General features: G+C 43.0%; 1 protein-coding gene across 1 annotated transcript in view; it reads left to right on the top strand.

Annotated features, from left to right (window-relative positions):
- The window catches only part of LOC138569620 (solute carrier family 22 member 13-like), a 371351-nt gene extending 355056 nt beyond the window's left edge, over positions 1-16295 (top strand). Inside the window, exon 10 of the mRNA XM_069647751.1 lies at positions 15654-16295. Within this exon, the coding sequence (XP_069503852.1) occupies positions 15654-15732 (79 nt within the window). The 3' untranslated portion in view covers positions 15733-16295. The remainder of the gene's footprint in view (positions 1-15653) is intronic.
- The last annotated feature ends 5875 nt before the right edge of the window (positions 16296-22170 follow it).

The raw sequence follows: 22170 nt of genomic DNA, 5'->3' as shown, positions 1-22170 counted from the left end.
CTTTGTGTGTCTAACAACCAGATGCTATGGAAACAAACTAAGCAATTGAAAAAGAAGGGAGGGACTTTTGGATTAATGTGTTGTTTTGAAAGATTGGATCTCTAACTACATTGTGAGGGATTTGAGTACAGGCGCACACATTTCAATGTGAGATACTTCCTAGAGAACTTGCAACTAGCGCTGCATCATTCATAGTACCTGTAGGTTCATAACATTTCAAATGTCATATGTTAATATTACCCGGGAAAATATTGTACATTTTATCCAATGCTTAAAATCGGAAGAAAGAGACAGCAATGACAGAATTCAAAGAAACATGTTTTCTCTTCTGGGACACCACGGTAACATACATGCACATTAACCGCTAAATGCGAAAATTCAAATTGAAGTCAAATGGAAACACCACTGTCCACTTTTATCAGCGAACACCATTACTTTATGCACACTCCTATTCCTTCAAAACATGGTAAACCTCTCTCAAGTTATGGTCTATAGATACTGGTATTTGCAGTGCATGCCACTTTGCATTCCTGTACACAGTATAAATGCAATGAAACAGGGTGTGTACCTTTACTCTTTTGAAGTAACCACAAAGTTTCAAAAGAAACAGGCCAACCGGGGTGTTTGGCCTGTTCTCTTGAGTTGTTTAAAGACGACGAGACATGTGTTGCCTAATTTTAGCAATCACGGAATGAATTAACCATTAGGTATATATTACCATAATCTCAAAACAAAACTTTTTTACAATTTGCAAAGAAATAAGATGTACGAGCAGTGCATAAAATATATTTTACTACTTTGTGAAGTGAGTGGCTAGAATATGTAGTTACAAAAAATACAATAACATAAATCTGTTCTGAATGACTGTTTACATTCAAGAAAGGGACATTCAACACATTGTGAGGGCAAATTGAGAACAATTAACATGTGAAAACAAATTAAGAACAGTTAGCATGTGCAAACAAACATAGTGCGAGATAGTTAAGTCCAATATCTCTAGAGGAGTATTGCTTCAAAGTTTGTCCACAAGTAGGAAACAAGTTATAGATGCATATATACTTTTACTAGTGATTTGAATACATCATAAGTTCCCATATTTAGTGTTCGAAAGTTGTTTAGTTAAGAATTATTTCCTTATTGAAAAGTCAATGAATGATGCAGGGTCTTTTGACACAAGATATCCGATCATTAGCCAACGTGATCAGAAGTTGGTTTGTAGCAGAGATTTCAACTTGGCTATTGTACAGGTATATCACTGTTCCCTGTAATTGTCACGTTTCGGCGGTAGTGGGTTGAGGTAGAGTCCGCCTTCGTCAGGGCTGAAAATCAGGAACCCTGTAGGGGGTGACATAAGTGATGTTGATAGTGGCTATAATACCAGAAGAGACCCAATCAATGGTGCTAAGACTTAGTTTGTTCTCATGGCGACCGGTTTATGAACTTACTTGCTGGTGTGTGCTTGCTCAAGCGCATTGGTGTGGCCACAGTTCGTGGAAAGGAGGAGACCGTCTTATGCCGGGACCATGAATGCAGGTACCCGGTCCAGATTTGCAAGCTTCCAAAAAATGACAGAATGTTCACGAGTGGTCTTGAGTCTGTATGAAATGAACAGATACGGTTAAACCGTTGTAGATCCGAGGAATCCGCAGTTTAGTTACTGTTCCAGGGGTTATTGGTTGAGTCATGCAAAGAGGCCGCCATCACGCTTTAGAATTAGGCAGCAGATGGGATATGGTACAGTTGGAAACATATCTTATTTACTTTTATGTTAGGATATTGGATTATTTATTCATTTGCAAGTCAGGTGCCACGTTGCGTGCCCGTATATTTAGGTGCAGCTAGCAGACTAGGGGCAGTTGGAGGCTATGTGACCCTATGGAGAGAATCTGCTTATGTTGAGAAAGGATTAGTAACAAACAAAGCGTCCTATACATCAGCAATTGTCTGCATGTTAGTTTGGTGCTGGTGTGTTCATGGTTGGATGTTGGGCTAAAAAGTTAGTGCGGTGTACCGGGAATCGCTCTCAGGTCAGCGCGCACACGTGCCGTTAGCTCGATACGCGAACGCGTACGAGTCAGCGGCCCCAGGCTCACCTTGTTGTTCCAGCGCTGAGTCATGCTGTGTCGCAGATTCAGTCTGCGAGGTCTCTGCCGCGGGTGTGTCGGCGAGACGTGTGGTGCCAGGAATGCGGAAGGAGAAGTCCGTCCGCAGGGAAAAAAAACTGGTCGTTGCTAGGAACGCCAGCGCATGCGCACTACGAACTTTGTCATTATTGACAAGGCAGGTGTTTCCACGGTGCGCATGCCCCCTTGCTTGTTGGCGTTTGACTAGGGAATTCCATTTCGTTACGCATAATGGCCATTCCTTACAATTGTTAACTACTGTGGTGGTAGGTCAAAAATGGAAACTTCATCAGTGCGTGTTCGCAAGTTTGGTTTGTGTTAAAAAGTAAATAGATGGTCAGAATAAGAGAAGCTTATACGCATAATTCAGTGCAGCAAGATTTGCTTAATTGTAAAATATATCGCAGTGCGATTCGTATGTCAGGTTAGGGAATTAATTAGGGAATTAGATCACTAATGTACGACCCTAAGGGCCGTGGACACATTGCCTAAGACATTTTGCGATTATGCATGTTGTATAGGGTTGAGAGAGTATTCCGCCAGCATTATGAGTCGTTACGTAATGGGTTGGAAGACTTCATTTAGGCCGTGATGATAAGTGTCCAGCTTGTGAATCCATCGTGCTTCCTTTTTCATGAGGCTTTGGTGGATATCAGGTCCTCCCTTGACTTTTTCAATCACCCACCACAGAATGTTGTTGGGGCTATGGTTAAAGTCCAGAAAATGTTCAACCAGAGGTGCAGTTATGTTTTTGCATCTAATTTTTGATCTGTGTTCCGATATTCTGGTGGAAATGGCTTGTGTTGTTTGGCCAATGTATCGAAGGCCACAGGGGCACTCTATGCAGTAGACTACATTTTGGCTCTTGCAGTTAGTCAAGTCTCTGAGTATCCAGTTACGTTTACCAATTTGGAAGGACCTCATCTTTTTGGTAAATTTACAGGCAACACAGTTACCACAAGGGTGGTGTCCTTGCAAAGGTCGAAGGGTGCGGGTGGTGTTTGAAACAGGTTGAAACAATGAATGTACGAGGTGCTTCTTTAGGTTTTTTCCTCTTTTATATGCAAATCTGGGAGCAGGGTCTTCAGGCATGTTCAAACGGGTGATGTGCCAATGTTTGTTGATAATCTGTTTGATTTTTGAAGTGTGGGCTCCAAACGTAACTACACATGTTAGCTGTTTATCCGGAGGATCTGTGTTATCTCGTTGTAATTGGAGAAGAGTTTCACGGTTGCAGTTCCGGGCTCTCTTATTAGCTAGATCTAGCTGTTTTTTAGGATAGCCCCTCGCTTTGAGGCATGTGGTCAAGCTCTGGGCATGGTTCTTGTAGTCATCTAGGGAAGAGCAATTTCGACGTATTCTTAGGTACTGTCCATATGGTAAATTATTTCTGGTATGTGCCAGGTGATTACTGGTGTAGTGAAGGAGAGTGTTGCGGGCAGTTGTTTTTCGATACAGATCACATATTAGCTTTCCATTTTCGAAGCGGATCGATAGGTCCAGAAATTTTATTTCATGGTTGCTTTGTTCAATCGTGAACTGGATATGTGAATTACAGGAATTTAGCCAGTTCCAGAAGTTGGTAAATTCGGCTAGGCTGCCAGTCCAGATGAAAATAACATCGTCGATATAGCGGTGCCAGTGGTTGATGTTAGTTTGCCAGTTATTGTGGTGGGAGAATACAAAGTCTTTCTCAAATATGGCCATGAACAAAATAGCTAGACTAGGTGCAAACGCAGCACCTATGGCCATTCCCTTTGTTTGCAGGTATATGGTATTGTCAAAAGTGAAGAAGTTTTGTTGAAGAGCAATCGTCATGATTTCAACAATAAAGTTCACTGGGGTCCTGGTACCGGGAGGATTGAGGGTAAGCCATTCCCTGATACATTCAATTGCATCCTCTTGGGGAATGCTGGTGTACAGCGATTTGATATCCATACTAACCAGCAGTTATTCCAAAGGATTGAATTCCAAGTCTTCAAAGATGGTTATTGTATGGGTGGTGTCACGGATCCTGAAACTATAGGTCGTCCTGGTGGGTTTACAGAGTCTTTGTGTATTTTGGGTAATGAATAGAAGCATGGTGTACTTCCAACTGGTTTGATTAGGTATGCTGCTTCCTTTTGTGAGATCCACTCGCGTTGTAATGCGAAATGTACAGCTTCCGAGATTTCTTGTAATATTTCTCGCGTAGGGTCTTTTCGAAGTATAAATGCATGCATCAGAATGTGCACCATGTTGTGACCCTAAATACCAGGACTGGTTTATTACTTCACACTTTTCAAACTTGCAATGGCACAACTACAGAATCCATGAAAACGACCCTATAATTGTACAAAACTTCCACTGCCTTCTTTTATTAGAAATGTTCATTGCATGGTGGGATCGAGCAACCTTTGCATGTATGTGCTGTTGGGTCCCCTGAATGCAATTCTAAACATTCAGAAAGGTGGAGGGAGGAAGGAAAGAAAGAGTAAAGCGAGGTGAACTCCCCTTTACTACTTATTTGTCCTTTTTGTTTTGTGAAAGACTTAATAACGCCTGCAAATTATGCTTTGCTTGTGACATTTATTCATGGATTTCTATGGAATCCACCAGGAGCAAAACTGAGGTGCATTCCACAGGAATCCACTAGTTTTATGAATTCACAAAAATGTCATGCATGTTTAAAATGAAGCACACATACATGACGGGTAACATTAGCAACTCAACAGCCTTAGTACAATCGATCTAAAATAAGAGAATGCCCAAAGAAGGTTACAAACTTTAATAAAGACCATCAATGCAATCAGCTAACTGGAAACACTAAAAACCGACCCCTGTGAAAGATATACACTTAATGCAGAACTATGATGTGAAAGGGCTCTCTGGGTTGATAAGCAGGGTTGGTCAAGCAAGATACTTTGCAGCAGTGTCAATTGTTCAAGGTTAGGTCTTTAAAAGATATAGAAGGGGGGTTTAATGGTCACTATGGTTCTTTGAAATGGACCATCAGGACAGGGTCTCATCAAGATACCTCATTTCTTGTCTTTGGGTTCTTGACACCGTCGAGCCGGTCTCCTAGTCACCTTTCCTGTGATCAACCTCTGGTCGGGATATTCAAGTTGTGCGGAAAAAAAAAAAAAGAAAAAAGTTGTGCAGTCCCACTGGTGAGTCTGCGTCTTGTCTGTTAGATTTGTGAGCTCCTGTTGGGTAAAGTCGAGGTTTGATATGGTCCAGCCAATTGGCTTCCAACTGTTTGAGGTTGAATCGGCAGCGAAACAATACTTCTGCTGGGTTGTCAGCATTTGAGAAGGGCGAGTTGATTGCTTCTAGTGGTCCAGTAAGAGGGCAATCAGCTGTCCCCATGAAGTCTAGCTGGTGATTGTGGTAATCTATGCCATCTGCTGTAATTGTTGAGCCTTCATTTTAATGGATTGAAATGCAGATAAGTCATATGAATTTATGTAGAGGGCCCCAAAACAGCTCCACAGATTCTGTAGTGGCTCGATGAGCATCGAGAATGGTCGAGTAAGCTCACAGACGCCACGCAGTGATGAAAGTTGGTTACAGCTGCGTCTTGACTTCTGGGTTACTGAGAGGCCCAATCCAGGGTCTCCAGGGACAAGGTGAGTCTTTAGTTATGCATTTCCAGTCCAGGACGTTGGCTCGCATCTACATGGGGTGCTTCACCTCCACTGAGCAGGATCCTAGTTCCAGTGCCCAGCCAGAAAAGAGGCCTTGGTATAACAGCTGTGTCACCTGTAGGGGGCACAGTTCTCCTCTGTTTTTGAAGCTTCTATCTGCACCTACATTATAGAGCACTTTGGAATAGGCTGTATCCACAACTGGGTTCCAGGTCATTTGTTCTTGTTCATCAAGAGTTTAGAGATGAATCAAAGAAGGAGGGAATTCCCACCGCCTCATAAAGTCAAAATGTTACAGAGGACTGGTCCAATGCAAGCCTACTATAACAAGTTCCCTTTGTCTTCTGACATCATATCCAGAGTGCCTTGTCCTGTAGTAGATTGGGTGTCAGGTAGGTGTATGCCTTTCAGAAACTAAGATGGTGGAACCCACCTCCCAGCCTTCCACTCCCATCTGAATACCCTAACTCTGCCACCCTTCTTATGTCCGCTGACTTGAATGGGTATCCTGTGGTGGCTTCCTATGCCATGAGATTAAGGTGCTGCCTTTCCTGCAGGAGGATGAAAGATGCATCTACCTGACAATTGTCTCACATGGCACTTATTGAGACATCAGGTCCAAACAGCTAATACCGATTGCCCTGTCATTGCTGGGCCCTGTTCACAGAACTGACATTAGTATGAGGTCAGATTGTTTTGGCTGTATAATTGTGAGACCCTAGCAGTCACCATACTACAACTAGTCATGCCTTATATTTAAGGTTTAAAATGCCACTAAGTTAACTAAGGTAGACAATTATTACAATTTGTATCAGAGGTGTAAACAGTTAAAACATTCCCCTCTGTCACTTTGTGTTCCAGCAGTTGTCAGAAATGCACATGTGACCATTGAACCTGCCCTGTGCCACGGTAGGGCTAGTAGGAAGGATGATGATATACCATCTGAGAAAAGGTACATGATTGCACTGTAATTTTGAATGGAACATTCATGAAAGAGGGGTCTGATTAACAGACCTCTCCTTTAAATTAAAAACAGAATTACCTGGATTGTTTTAATTAATACAAATCCAAAGAGCTCAGGCAATCCTGCCCTCACCAGATGGCATTCTGTCACAATATCGCTTCTTCACTTCCAGTTAATGCACTGCCCCCATGTATAACGAGACGTGCAGACAAAGATCCAGAAGATCCTGTGCGATAGGTCATTTTTTTGGCGAATGCAAGCATCTCTGTGCAATACATAACATACATAAATATAAGAAATACATTATTATTATTATGATTATTTGCAGATCCACAAATGAAGGTGTTAAAAACTTGGGACTGAGCTGGGAAGATACAGTTATAATGTGGGCTTCATTGGTGCGTGTTTTTCAAAGCAATGCATTTCTGAAGAGGCTCCTCCTTGTGCTTTCCTTTATTGCGGAGGGCTCTATTGGCGAAAGAGCTCTGGATATAGATGTGAATGCTGATGAGCAACAGCTGGGCATACTTGTACATTTTAGAATTAATATTGAACATACAGCATTCAGAGAAGGGCAAAACTGCCTAACAAATTGTGGTCTAATTACTGCACCCATGCAAACTTTCCATCCATGGAAGACAGAAATTAGTGAGATCCTTTTACTGTAACTAATGGAGGGAACCTTGCCGCAGACACAGCTGTGCTTTTGGTGGGTTTCTGGGGGCCCATATGCTCCTTGCAGTCCCTACTGGGCCCTGTTGTGAGAGTGTTATTGATGCATTCATGTGTTTTCGTTTCTGTGCACCCTCTGAGCAGTATTGCTGTAACACATGAACAGGATCAGTTGCACAGTCCAAATGCACCCCCTCCCGTGCATGTAATGTTGCAGGTTGGGCCCTGGGGGAAAAAGAATGGGCCTTACCCCTCATGCCACAGCCTGTTTAAAGCACTGGTGCAGGTTGACTGTGCAGAGTAAGTTGGGTCTTTTCTTTTTTTACCATTGTGGTACATAGGCATCTCCTCCCTTGGCCCGATACTCCGATTTAGTACACCAACCCAGAATTATATTTTTGAACATGCTCCTCCTTTCAGAAACTTCATCCTTCTTCCTATGTCACATCCCCTTACCTATGACATAAAGGAGATCGTCTGCCTGGTGAAATCCTGAACTATCCAAATATTGTTTGCAACACCGCCAGATGGCTGGAAGGGTCACGAGTATTGGAATGAGAGAGGAGATCTTGTGTAATGCTGATTACCATATGATTGACCTCAGGCTCCCCCTCCCTAATCCCAATCTTCACTCGTACGAGCACAAACCCACTTCTTAAGGAAGTCATGACACTCGCATTCTAACTCACTCAAACAAGAGCACAACAGGGATTACTGTAAAACAAAGTTTTGATTTATACAATATAAATTGTTGGTGTTCTTCAAGGCAAACCAGCTCCTGACAACGCACCACTCATTATCACAATTCACTTGCAACTTGTAATGAGTGATACAAGTAGAGTGTGAAGTTTAAGTGGCTGTCCTGAACATCTCCACAAGCGGAAGCCCCAAGGCCTCTTCCCAGGAAGGCCCCATGCTACAAGTGGAGCATCCATTTAAGGGTAGTGGAAGGGAGATGCCTGCAGCGTCGCTAATCCTAACTATAATCCACTTAATAAGGGTGGCGACTGACTGTTTCAAACCTTTCCTTTTTCTGCCAAAGTAAACAAACAGCCAGTCACACTTTCTTATGGCCAGGTGTTCCTTTCCCTCCCTATGAATAAAGACCGCTCTTCTTATGTCTGGAGGTTGGGTGTTCTGTCCAGACCCTGGTGACCTTCTCAAGGAAGTGCAAGTAAATCTACCTTCTGTGGCAAGATCAAATTGGTGCACACTTTGGGCATTAACCTAGGGCCAGGCCTAAGAATAAGGGTCTTCTGGAGGACCCTAAAGAAAGAAGATAAACGAGCCACGGCAATTCAATTGCCCAATCTGTTGATGTATGCCTTGATCACCAGGAAAAGAGTTTTTGGAGGCAGCCAATTGGGCCATGCATCCTGGAGTGGATCGAACATAGGAATCTGTGAAGCACTAAGATAGCAGCCTTGCAAGGTGGGTATAACAAGGTGCTAGCCTTCGGCAGTCTAGGATCTACTGATTGCACTAAGTGACCCTCCCAAAGAAGACATAGCGACCGAATTGCTGACCAGGGGACCTTTAAGATGGACAGTGGCAATCCAAAAAGTCCAAAATGACTCAAGGCGATAGATGGCATAGGGGGAAGGTACTTGGAACCCAGTGTCTCGCATAAGCCTGTCTGGAGAATACATTCCAAGGGCTAAAGGCCTGTGCGTGAGTGATTAGTGAAGAGTTTTATATTAAGATATTAATATGTGTGATCTGGAATAATACCTTAATGAAATATTCCCGTTATCCTTCTAATCGTAATCCTTTTGGAGCTTTGGTTACTCTACATGAAGCGGCGCAAACCTCTCTAGACTACCATTGGGGTGGTACGACGTTGTTACATTGCCAGGCCTTGAAATGAACTCTGCCTTCTTCACTCTGCAATTGTCCAACAATCTGGGTAGGAAGGGTATAGAAACGAAGGCATACTGGAGAACACCAGGCCACCCGGGGGCCAGGGCATCTACTGCCCCTGCTAGGGGATCCTGGAACAGTGCAGAAGAGGGGTAACAGACAGAGCTGCAAAGAGGTTGATCTTAGGGAGGGCAAATCTCCTGCAAATATACTGGAAAACCTGCTTCTTGGGGACGGTGAGCAAGTAGGTGGAAAAATGTAGACTTGGTTGTTGTGCTGGTATATTGAGAACCCCCTGAACATGTGCTGCCTGTAAGGATAGGACATCAGATTCTGCCCGTGGCATTAGGCGGGCAGTGAGGGACTTTGGGTGTCCACCACCTGTTTACATAAGTCTTGGCTATAATATTGTGGGCCCTATTCATTACTGAATGGCCGGTAACTCTGCTCTGGAAATGAAGGCGAGCCTGGAAAACTGCACGCAGATCCCTCCAACTGGCTGGCTGGGGACTCCGCTGCTTCCTGTCTGCCCTGCACAGAGCTTGTGCCCAGTGTAGCAGCCCATACATGGGAATTCATGCAACTGGAGTGTCTGGCCCTCCAACTTATAGTCTTCTTAGCCATGACGCCTACCTACGTGTAGGAGGCTACTGGCTCTTCAAGGGTTCTGAAGTGACACTGGCTTTTGTAGTTTGACTGCACATTGGCAGCGGTTGTTGTGTGTCAAAAGATAATAGACCATATTTTGGCAAAGCTCAGATATAAGGTTGAAGGTGTGTTGTACTTTGCAAAGAATCACTGGATTTTAAAATGTAAGGTTTTTGAGGGGGCACTGCATGCTGGTCGCAAGGGGTTGGCTAGTGGATGTTCCAGTTCGCTTCAGAGATTAACCTTGAATCCGTCACCAAAATTTGACATTCTAGCAAATGCATACTTGTAACCCACACATCATTCCACGAGAACTGCTTTAGCACTTTAAAATGTAATATTGATGGTTAATCGTCAAAGTCACTTTCTGAACATCTTTGTTTAATCTACACATAGAGAGAACAAATGTGATGTTAGGACAGGATTTCTATACTCTGGCCTGGTGGATAGAAGTATCAGAGGCCGACCTAGTTTAGTGACAGGGACAACCACTCACCTAGCTACCGTGAAGTGGTTTGGGTACAAGTCTCAGGAAGGATGAGCTTGGTAAGGGGCCCTCAATGAGTACACACAGTGAAAAGTCAAGGAACACACTTAGACAAACAGTTATAAAAATACGTATTCATTTATGGCCATATAACACCATCAAAAATGACTACTAGCATGTAATACTGTCAGACAAGACTAAATAAAAGATGCTTATATACAATCACTGGAGTAGAGCAAAATACATGACAAACCCCTGTAAAGGAAGGCAAGTATTAGAATGCAGCAGTACATGTCCACAGAGATTCTTCACAAACGTTAAACGTCCATCCCTAAAATGTATGGGGCTTTGTGCTCAAAGTTTCACCAAAGTTGCACACAGTTTTGTCAGACAGGAAGAAATTAGTGAAGGGCTTCAGGTGTCCAATCAATAGTTCTAAGGGTTAGAGGACAGGTAAGTGTGCAACACATTCGGAATGCTTGTGCAAGCAAGCAATGGCAAAGCCAAGCAGTTATAAAACTTTTCAAAAGTTATTAAACTTTTAAAAGGGAGATATGGGGTTCAGGTAAGTACTGTTACAACTCACCCCATACTCTGATTCTTCTTAGGACTTGGTAGGTCATCAGAAGAGGGTGCAAGGTCACTTTTCCCATCATCAGCTCTTGTCCTTGCTGCCCAGACGTTGCAGGTTCAAACACTTCTCTGGTCGGTGACGAATGCTGCTGCAAGGATTTCAGGATGGAAAATGTAGAATAACTCAATGCAGGACCCTCTCAGCACAGACCTGGATGCAGGAAAGCTGTTTTGAACAACAGCCACTGATGCACAGTGAAGCAGGGGGACACACTTGTTGTGGTTGGACTTTGCCTCATATATTAGGTCCCCTTGATGCTGGAACCACGAAATTGGGCAGAGACGAGCACTTCCAAGGACTCTTCTTCGCAGGACTCCGAAGTGATGATGAGGGTGATTGTTCCCACCACCCCAAGGGTCGAAGCTCCTTCGCAGGACTTCTGGAGATCACCTCCAAGATAGAGCTCTTCCAGGACAGCAACAGACGTTGGTCGCCAGGCCTTCTTCGAACAGGTCCATGGTCTCCTTACATCTCTTGTAGCTGGACAGGATACCTGGCTCCTTCAGGTTTTTTGTAGGATCTCTCTGGAACTGGTGCAGGGGTCCTCTTCTTAGCCAAAATGCAGGCAGGAGACGAATCTCCCACTAGCCTATCAAAGAGCTGGCCCACACACCCCCCAGCAATGGTCCAGACAGGACCAATGGTATTACAGCTCAAGCATACCATTCATATGCACTGAAACCAGTTTGTGAATTGGGACGAGAACGTTCCAACCCACTTCCTGGCAGCAAACACATATGGCCCTGCAGTAGCCCGCGAAAAGCCTCAATTTTTCCAGGCACTTGAAGTCCATACAAGGATTTTGTTGTTCTCACAGGTCAGGAAGAAGGGTTAGTGACAAGCTGGCCAAGGGACAAATGAAAAACCTTGTGACACAGCCATGTTTGGACACTAGCCAAACGGCAAATGCAGTAAGGCTAAATAAAAAGACACTAAAAAACAGCACAAAGTAACTGCTGCCACCAGCGTGTCCCTTAGTCATACCTAAAGTAACCACAAATCCTCTGAGTGTTTGTCTAGGGCAAAACAAATAGTGTACCCCATTGTACTGCATTTTAAGATGCATTGCACAATGATAAACAGTTACCAAAAGTGGCAAGAATGTAACAAGACTCAGAGAAACAATGTTTACCAGTAGTGACAGCCTGAAGGACATGTCAGTTTCATCATGACAAATGAGCAATAGCCAGTGTAGTGGCGCTGTAGGCTTCACTGCACTGTAAAAAGTTCTGGTCAGATTCAAAAATAAAAAACAAAAGCTATAGGGGTGCATAAAAATGCAGGTAAAGGTGTTGTAAAGAGAAATCTTTCCTAACATGTGTCCCCCGTAAGGCTGGGTTATGCTAATGTTTACAAGTGACAGCCAATCTTGTCTGACCCACGACTAGGAGTGGGTAAAATGTCCATCCGCGAAGGGAACAATGCTAAATTTGCAGTAGACTCTGTTTCTGCAAGTTTCTTGAAATAAGCATTACGGTTCCGTCGCCACTCAAATTTGACCTCGTTTTGGAGTGTGGTGTTTCATTTCCATGTTGGTTTCGTGTAGCGGGATGAGATACTTTGCATGGGTCTTTTTTTTCTGATCCGTGCTAGTTTCGTGCCGCGACGCATAAAGCTTTGCACAATTTTCCCTGATCCGTGCTAGTTTCGTGCAGCAATACAAGAAATGTGCACAGGCTTTTTTCACTCTGTGCTAATTTTGCACTGTGGCATGAGAAACTTTCCATGTTTTTTTTAATCCATGCTAGATTCGTGCAGCGGCACGAGAATCTTTGTGCCGCTCTTTTTCGATTTGTGCTAGGTTCGCATGGAGGCACTTTGTGTGGCTCTTTTTGATTCATGCTGTGTTTGCGCAACAGAACAATAAACTTTGTGCTGCTGGTTTCTAAACGCTGGTTGGTGGAATGGCAGACTCGGGGGAAGAGGATAAAAATCGGACAGATTTTGCAATGGAATATAACAATTTTGGCCAGCCCTACCTACGAGGAGCTATCTGAAAAGTCAACCATTAGAAATCAGGGCAACAGCCAATCTGAAAATGGGACATTGATTCATTAAACATTATAGAAAAGAAATAATATTGTTGGCAATGATACAAAGTTTGTAAAACGGAACTATTTTAAATATATTTATTAATATTAAAGTAGATTAATATAGTGCTGTAAATAAATATGTTAAGGTACCTACAGTGTTATGTACTTTCAAGTAATGACTTTACTAACAGTACTGTACCCATTTATATAAGTATGTGTAAACAGTCCGGTCACATCCTAATTAAGAAACATGGGCTACTTCCTGAAAAACCAAGGTTTTACGAGCAGGTCCCACAAAGCCCTTCTATGGGGCACATTCTGGATGAGGCAGAGCGTTAACATCGGTTTAAAAACCATGCATCAACAGTTTACGCTTGGGTTTATGCCCGTGTTAACGCTCCTAGTAACCTTTCATTATATGTGACATGGAGCTGGGCCACCGTTCGAGATGTACAATACCACCATCCATGTCCTTTCCACCTCACAAATGCAGGAGAATCTCTGCCCCCTTGGGGCAGAGATTATCTGTATTACTATGGAATCTACTTTTACTCTCTGCCTCCCTTACCTGAAGCTCTATCCCTCCATGGGGGTGCACACGCTATGCAATGTCCGGACTGCTTAACACCATGAGGTAACTGCAGCCATGAATGAGAAGGGGAGGCATGGTTGGATTATGCAGAATGACTCTCAGAAGAGCTCAGCCACAGGCCAAGAGGAATCCGTCCTCCCACACCACCATCGGAATCGCAATAATGCTCCTAGAAGTTCTTGAGGACTTCCAGGGAGCCTGTTCCAAGGGCTTCCTCCCAGTTGATGCACAGACCAAAAGACACCCTCTTTTATGAATGCCTATATTTCCTCCCAGCATTCCTGTTCATAGAACCTGGCTGTTCTTCACTGTTCGTGTGTTTGGCAGCAATTGGATGAGTGTTTACCCTCCTGCTCCTTTGAGTATCCCTTTAATACACATAGACAGTGTAGGAAGGACTCAAAGCCTTTGCTTAAGGTGCTTGAGATGGCCTCTTCATGCGTGCCTCATCATGGACAGTGTCCCACCAAGATTCTTTTCCCTAATGTGAGTGTCTCCTTTGACTTAGCTCGGCTGACATGCATTACTTTACCAACTTTCCTCTAATGTAATTCTCTCAGACTGCATTCCAGTTGTTTATTTACCAGTTCACAAGATACAAGGGCAAGCCGTTTTCTCTCTTCTCCAACGGGGGCCAGTCTGGTGTGGGTTGCGATGAGGGAAATCATTTTTGTCAAACTCTCCTTTTGTGCCTCCCAGCACTGATTCTGCACACAGCCAGTCCCTGACTCTGCTTACAGTGGGCTACGTTTTACCAGAACCCTCTCCGACAATGAGCGGGAGGGGATCCAATATGATTATCTGCTTAGTAGCCCCCACTACTCTGATGAACTCTTGAGCACACCTCTAGGCCGTCACTCAACTGCAACATAACGTAAACCCATCACCACAGTAGTAATTGCCTTAATGAAAGTTCTGCCAGCCAATAAGGGAAGTACTTGTCCTTTCTTTTGATTATATTTTCTTTTGGTCAAAACACTGAAATCTTTACATTCATCCCAACAATCAATATCACTCACCCTTATGTTTAATTTTCCTATATGCTGTGCGTAAAGTCTGTAAATCTTTCTCTCTCTGACTTTTCCCACTCTTCTCTGATTCTGCTCTCCTTAGCCCTATTTCCTTTTCATCCGTCAGATCATGGAATGGCAGCCACCTGTGCGCAGACGGACAAGGCTCTGTGCTTTAAAACCTATAGGGTGGGAATGTGTGCAGTGTATATGACAAATAACATAACTGAACCCTGGAATCAACAGACTAATCAGAAGCCTGTGATGCGTCACAAGTCTGCTGAGTCGCAACTGAAGTTCATGGGAGATTTGTGCGCGTTGGATCTGGCAAGAGAGATAATCTCTCCAGCCAGACCCAAAAAAGGCTGTCCCTTAATAAAAATGTGGTTACATACATGTGTTATGATCCCTAATGGAAATTCCAATTGACCAAAAATGGACCCCCGAGCTGTTCTTCTGGAATTTCCACCGTGGGTGCCTTGATTCTGGGTTGCAAATAACTGATTAATTCTACATTAGGGGGTTGTAATTTTCAAAGGGGGGGGATTATTTTCTGCTTCAATAAGGATATTATTTTTATTTTTTATTTTTATATACTTCTTAATGCATACAGCTCAAAATGTGAGCTATTCACATTATAAAAATCACATAAAATCATTGAGTCCACCTAACAAAACATATAGTCCAATTGTAATACACAACATACAGAATACACAAATATTCATATCTTATCGAATTTTTCAATTTAATGTAACCCAAATTGACATTAGATACTCCTAAAATTACAAAAAATCTCCCAAAACTATTTATTCTGTCTTAATTACCCACTTAAAAAAATTATGCATTGTAGGAATAATAATTTTAAACAAAATCATTTATTGTGTGAGGTGTTCACATTGAAAGATGAGAAATTGGTATTTCAGGCGGTAGAAAGATCAGGAAACTTGACTAAGTGTGTCTGAAAACTCATTAACCTGTGGTGACTGTGTTTGTTGTTTGCTTAGGTCTGTGAAGCCTGCACTCAGCTGCTTGGAAAATGGAGTCAGAAAAGAGAACGCGCCCGGGAAGAGCACTCGCCTCTAAACAGTTGCTGCTGGCAGTTATGACGACACATCCCCTAATGAGGAAGCGACGAAAAGATTGGCTGAGAAAAAGTCACATGTGCCATGGCTGTGAGGGCCAAGCAGCAGATGCACCTATCTTGCCAATTGCCTAACTGCCTGTTTTATATGTTAAGGACCCTCCATGCCGAAAGACTCATACCACATCACACAGGGCGTGTTGCAGCGTCTGCAATATTTTGGATTGGCGAATGCTGTGTGTGGCAAACCAGGACTCGCACTTTAATACCTATGTTCAAAGTCGCACCCCAAATGTTAAAAATCAGCGGAGGACATTTTCTGAATCTTCTTGTGAGAACTAGGCAGCGCTAGTCTTTGGGTAGGGTTTTCCTGGATCCGGCAAAAACATTCGGAAATCTATTTGCATCTGTTCATGAAAACGATCAGCCCTTGTTGCTGAAGACTCAAACTCTGGTCATTGACTGAGCTACTTACCCACTAGCAGTGGCATCGCCATAAATCAAATTTAGGAGAGGCACAGAGGGGGCCAAAGACAAAAGTAGGGGGGACACAGACAAAAGTGGGGGGGCGCCTATGAAAGGCAATGGGCCTGATTCCGAGTATGGCGGTAAGGGATAGCGGCCACCGGTAACGAGACCGGTGGCGGTGATCCCTTACCGCCATACTCCGAGTTCCCTTTGCGCCCTCGCCCTTAACGCCTGCTTTGAGCAGGTGTTAAAGTCGAGGGCGCAAAGGGGCCTCCAAGCCAATAACGGTGACCGTAATGAACGGTCACCGTTATTTGCATCTTCCCCATTCCCATTGAGCCCTATGGGGGCTCATTTGGGAATGGGGAAGAGCCTTGGTGAATGGGGAATTACCGCCCTGCCAACCTTGGAATGGGGCGGTAATTCCGCCATCCACCAAGGCGCTGCCGGTCCGGGTACGGCGTCAACCAAGGCGTTAATAGCGCCATTGGTTAGCGCCGTACTCGGAATGAGGCCCAATGTGTGATATCACAAGCACTCCTGCAGAGAGGATTTTGTGCACACCAACTACTCCCATCCCAATGCACCTCCCCTCCCATCAGAACGCAGGCACGAAAACATTCAGTGACTAATGCCCCATCATTAGTAGTTTCATGCGCTACATTCTGATTGGAGGGGCTGCAAGCTGCTCTGCACACTATGGAGGTCACTGTACAGAAGCCGGGCAGGAACACCTGAGAAGTGGCCCATGCTCATATTATACCAATGCCAGAATGCATACCAATATCACTGCTAGCTTTGAGATAAAAGGAGAGTATTTGCTGTGTGATATGCAGACATTTGCCTTACTGAGTGTCACAAATAACACCGCAAACAGAGAACACGGTCACTGCTCACCTTAGGTGGGGGTGCCCAAGGGGAGGCCCAACATTTCAGAGGGGGGCACAGGCTCCCCCAGTACTCCCCTATCGATGCCACTGCCCACTAGACCAGTGCAACATCTGATTGGAAACGTTGTGACTATCCATGTTAAGTTTGTACTGTGTAGAAAATATTTAGGTACAGCTTTGTACGTTTAAAATGTGGACACCTTTTTTCATTTGCAACATTATAGGAAATGCTCCTTTTTTCTTGGGTAAGTTTCCAGTTATTTATATTGTAATTATTTAATGTCCTGAAATGACAGTGTTTATGTGGGGGCAGAGGAAAAGAAATCTCCTGAGTCACCAATCCCCCTTTCTCCTTCAACGACCCCCACCCTACCTTTGTGTCGCTGGTACGTTCCCACAGTTAATGATTTCCATTTTCAGCACTGGAAATGGGTCTGCCATTTCGAGCGAGAATCGTGTCAACTGGGGCGGATATCATCAAATATTGATTGAAAGGTTTGCCATCAAATGTTTACGAAAAGAAGGCAAGGATCCTTCTTGTGTAACCTTGCAAAATATGAATATTCGGATTTATGTAGAATATTTGGCTCAATATTTTCTCATTTAACATCAATCCTAGTTCACTGTTAAGGAACTGAGCCCCGGTGGCACGAATGGACTCTCCCAAATACCCCAACCAGAGTCAGGTTGATATATCCAGGAGAAAACGGAAAAAGCGTTCTGGCTCCATCGCGCTCCACTTCATAACAAAATTCACATACTCTGTGAAGTCGGTTCAAGCATGTGTGCCACCTGTATTTGCTGTAGTTCACCACATGCACAGGCGCAGCTGGGTAATGCAGCGTTTACTCAAAATGAGTAGCCGCATATAATGACCGGCAAGGGTTTTGCTAGGTATGGAAAAGATCTGGGGCTATGCTAATGTCGGGACTGTCAGGACTCGGGGCTAGATAGCCTTTTGGTTGTAGCCCCTGAGATTCTATCCGGGGCTACAACCAAAAGACCCGGGGCTATAGCCCCCTAAGACACCCCCCACCCGAGCAACGCCTCTGATGACCGGGTGAGTAGCAATGCTTAACATGAATGTCTGCAGGCTCGGATGAGCCAATATGGGTTAAACATATTTAATTTCCAATAAAACATACAGAATACAATATTTCATCAAACAGTTAAGTTAAAACAAAAACAATTAATCCAATTGAGCTTAACAAATGTTTAACAACAAGAATAAACTTTTGGAAATTAACACACCACAGACAAAACATTTCAGAGCCCCCCAGACAGTTGAAATTGGTTGTAGCTCCGGATAGAATCTCAGGGGCTACAACCAAAAGGCTATCTAGCCCCGAGTCCTGACAGTCCCGACATTAGCATAGCCCCAGATCTTTTCCATACCTAGCAAAACCCTTGTCGGTCATTATATGCGGCTACTCATTTTGAGTAAACGCTGCATTACCCAGCTGTGCCTGTGCATGTGGTGAACTACAGCAAATACAGGTGGCACACATGCTTGAACCGACTTCACAGAGTATGTGAATTTTGTTATGAAGTGGAGCGCGATGGAGCCAGAACGCTTTTTCTGTTTTCTCCTGGATATATCAACCTGACTCTGGTTGGGGTTTGGGAGAGTCCATTCGTGCCACCGGGGCTCAGTTCCTTAACAGTGAACTAGGATTGATGTTATTCATGAAAAACCCTTGGCTTGGAAGGTTTGGTCTAAACTGGCGACATCCGATAGTGGTAAGAAACTGAATGTCATAAATGTGAGTAGTCCAAATGGTCCTTAAAGTCGCGTCTCACCAAGTCGGGGGTTTAGCCAAGTACAAGACCCCTTGCTGAATAATGTGAGGTATAGGTGACCTGGAAGGAGACTGCGCCTGATTCTTGCACACGAGACTTATTTTTTTATATTTTAAATTTTTTATTTGTGTTTTTTATTTTTTCAGAAAGAATTGCCCTTAACGTTGATGACACGTGTTTCGGACCGTCTCATAGGATTGATGTTAAATGAGAAAATATTGAGCCAAATATTCTACATAAATCCGAATATTCATATTTTGCAAGGTTACACAAGAAGGATCCTTGCCTTCTTTTTGTAAACATTTGATGGCAAACCTTTCAATCAATATTTGATTATATCCGCTCCAGTTGACACGATTCTCGCTCGAAATGGCAGACCCATTTCCAGTGCTGAAAATGGAAATCATTAACTGTGGGAACGTACCAGCGACACAGAGGTAGGGTGGGGGTCGTTGAAGGAGAAAGGGGGATTGGTGACTCAGGAGATTTCTTTTTCTCTGCCCCCACATAAACACTGTCATTTCAGGACATTAAATAATTACAATATAAATAACTGGAAACTTACCCAAGAAAATAGGAGCATTTCCTATAATGTTGCAAATTAAAAAAGGTGCACACATTTTAAACGTACAAAACTGTACCTAAATATTTTCTACACAGTACAAACTTAACATGGATAGTCACACAGTTTCCAATTAGATGTTGCACTGGTCTAGTGGGAAGTGGCATCTCTACGGGAGTACTGGGGGAGTTTGTTCCCCCCTCTGAAATGTTGGGCCTCCCCTTGGGCACCATTAGCTGGATCCTGGAGGGCGACCAAAAGATCATCTGCATTTAACCAGATCAAGTTATTGAGATCGCTTCAAATTATTGATTGAAGGTTAACATTCGCTCTCATGCAAATTGCCAGTGGTTCTATAGACAGGATGAATAACATCGGTGAAAGTGGGCAACCCTGTCTCGTGCCTCTATGAAGTTTAAATGCATCCGAAATGAGGCCATTTGTAAGCACACTAGCCGATGGATCCATGTACAATAGTTGCATCCATTGTTGAAAGTTATGACCAAACTTCATTTTTCTCAAACGTGAAAACAAAAAGGCCCACTCCACACGATCAAATGCCTTTTTGGCGTCCAATGATATTACTGCATTTGCCAATGGCTGATTATGTCCTTTTTAAATTGACAACAACAGGCGTCTCATGTTGTCAGCTACTGCTCTACCAATAACAAAGCCGACCTGGTTGACATGAACCAGAGTTGTTAATACTGGTTCCAAACGTCCAGCTAACATTTTAGCAATAATTTTGCAATCACAATTGATTAGGCTAATCGGCCTGTAGTTCTCACATCTTGTGGTGGTTCTGTCTTTTTTATTCAGTACTGTTATCAATGCATGCCGCATTGTTTCAGGTAAAGACCCAGTTTTAAAAGCGTCTTTATAAACTTTCATAGAAGCTGCCAAGCTGAATCTGGTAAAGTCTTATAAAACTCGCTTGGCAGTGCATCCATGCCTGGAGATTTACCCACAGTGAGTTTTGAGATTACCAATCGTATTTCTTCAATTATAAATTCACCCTCAAGACTTACTGATTGTTCTTCTGAGAGTTGAAGTATGTCATAGTAGTGAAGATAGTTTTCAATCTCCAACGTGTCACAGCTCAGTTCAGATTGGTAGAGCTTTTTTTTATAAAAGTCCCAAAATAAAATGTTAATCTCCTTTTGTTGAGTTTTCATAATATTATTTCGACCTTCAATTGCAGTAATGAAGCGTTCACTCTCAGCCACCTTCAGTCTGTAAGCCAACAATTTCCCTGCCTTTTCTCCATTTTTGAAGTTATACATTTTTTGTCTGAAAAGGGCATAATCTACTTGGCTGGAGATCAATTTATTCAATTCATACTTTGCTCTCTGCAGTTTGTTTTTTGTCTCTTCATCTTTGCTGTTTGAGAATTGATTGTCTAATCGCTTAGCTTCAGCGGATAGAATGAGAATTTCTTTTTCTTTTAATTTTCTTTGTTTGCCTGTTTTGGAAATTAACACACCACAGACAAAACATTTCAGAGCCCCCCAGACAGTTGAAATATTAACATCGTCAGTCATATTTATTTGAATAAAGTATTACATTTCTTCAATGACCTCATCTTTAATTTGTTAATTGTTGAGAATATTGGAATTCATTCTCCATCTTGACGATTTAATCAAAGTAGGTTCCAACAAGAGACTTATATAGGAGCATGATCAGACAGGGCAATGAGACCGATTTTGGAATCATTGCAACTCGAAGTCACTTGTCCTGAGGTAAAAAGAAAATCAATGTGAGAGTATGTATCATGACATTGGGAGTGAAAAATGTAGTCTCTATCACAGGGGTGTTCCAACTGCCAAATGTCTGCCAAGTTGAAGTCACCCATTAAACTCTCTAAGGATCTTTTACTCTTTGTCGGATTCCTTCAGCGGTCTCCATTTGAATGATCTAATGCCGGATCGAGCCCCTGATTGAAATCACCAGCTACAATGATCGGATCAACATCGAAGCTTTGAAGCAATGTTGCCAATTCATGGAAAAATAATGGGTCGTCCAAATTTGGCACATACACATTGCACACAAGTAATTGTGTATCTTGCACTTTAATCAAAACACATATAACTTGTCCATAATCATCCGACTTACTTGAAGGAACTGTTATGGGAAGATTTTTCTTGATAAGTATAGAGACTCCCCTTGTGCTGGATGTGAATGTTGAGAAGAACCTATCACCAACCCAGCCCCTTTTCAACTTTTCAGCTTCAAGATAGTCCAGGTGTGTCTCTTGGAGTAGAGCAATATCACATTAGACCTTAAGTAAGACAAAATCTTGGTCTGCTTTTTCACAGTCTTAAGTCCATTTACATACCATGAAATGATGTTGAGATGGTTTACAGACTTAGCATTCATTTTTATAGTCATATTTTGGTTCTAACAGATATAAGTATGGATATATAAGGCTAATAGATAAAGAAGAAAAAGCAAAAGGAAGAAAAGAAAAAGACGGAAGGCCATACCCCAACCAGGCAAAAAACAACCAGTTAAACCTGATATAGGTCATAAATAGATGACTTACTGCAAGGACCCAACAACAAGGTAGCACAGTAGTATAGTATTCTCAAGAAAATACTATAAATTAAGACAAACACTGACCATAACTCTCCCACCTGCACCCATAAAATTGGCAAAGCTTCCAAACACCATCGTTGGAGCAGGGCTTTTAATCATTAGTAATCAAGCTATTCAGTATAATT

This window comes from Ambystoma mexicanum, chromosome 2q (assembly GCF_040938575.1).
Source record: "Ambystoma mexicanum isolate Mex_15411 chromosome 2q, UKY_AmexF1_1, whole genome shotgun sequence".
Taxonomy (NCBI): Eukaryota; Metazoa; Chordata; class Amphibia; order Caudata; family Ambystomatidae; genus Ambystoma; species Ambystoma mexicanum.
This window is presented reverse-complemented; position numbering and strand designations above follow the sequence as displayed.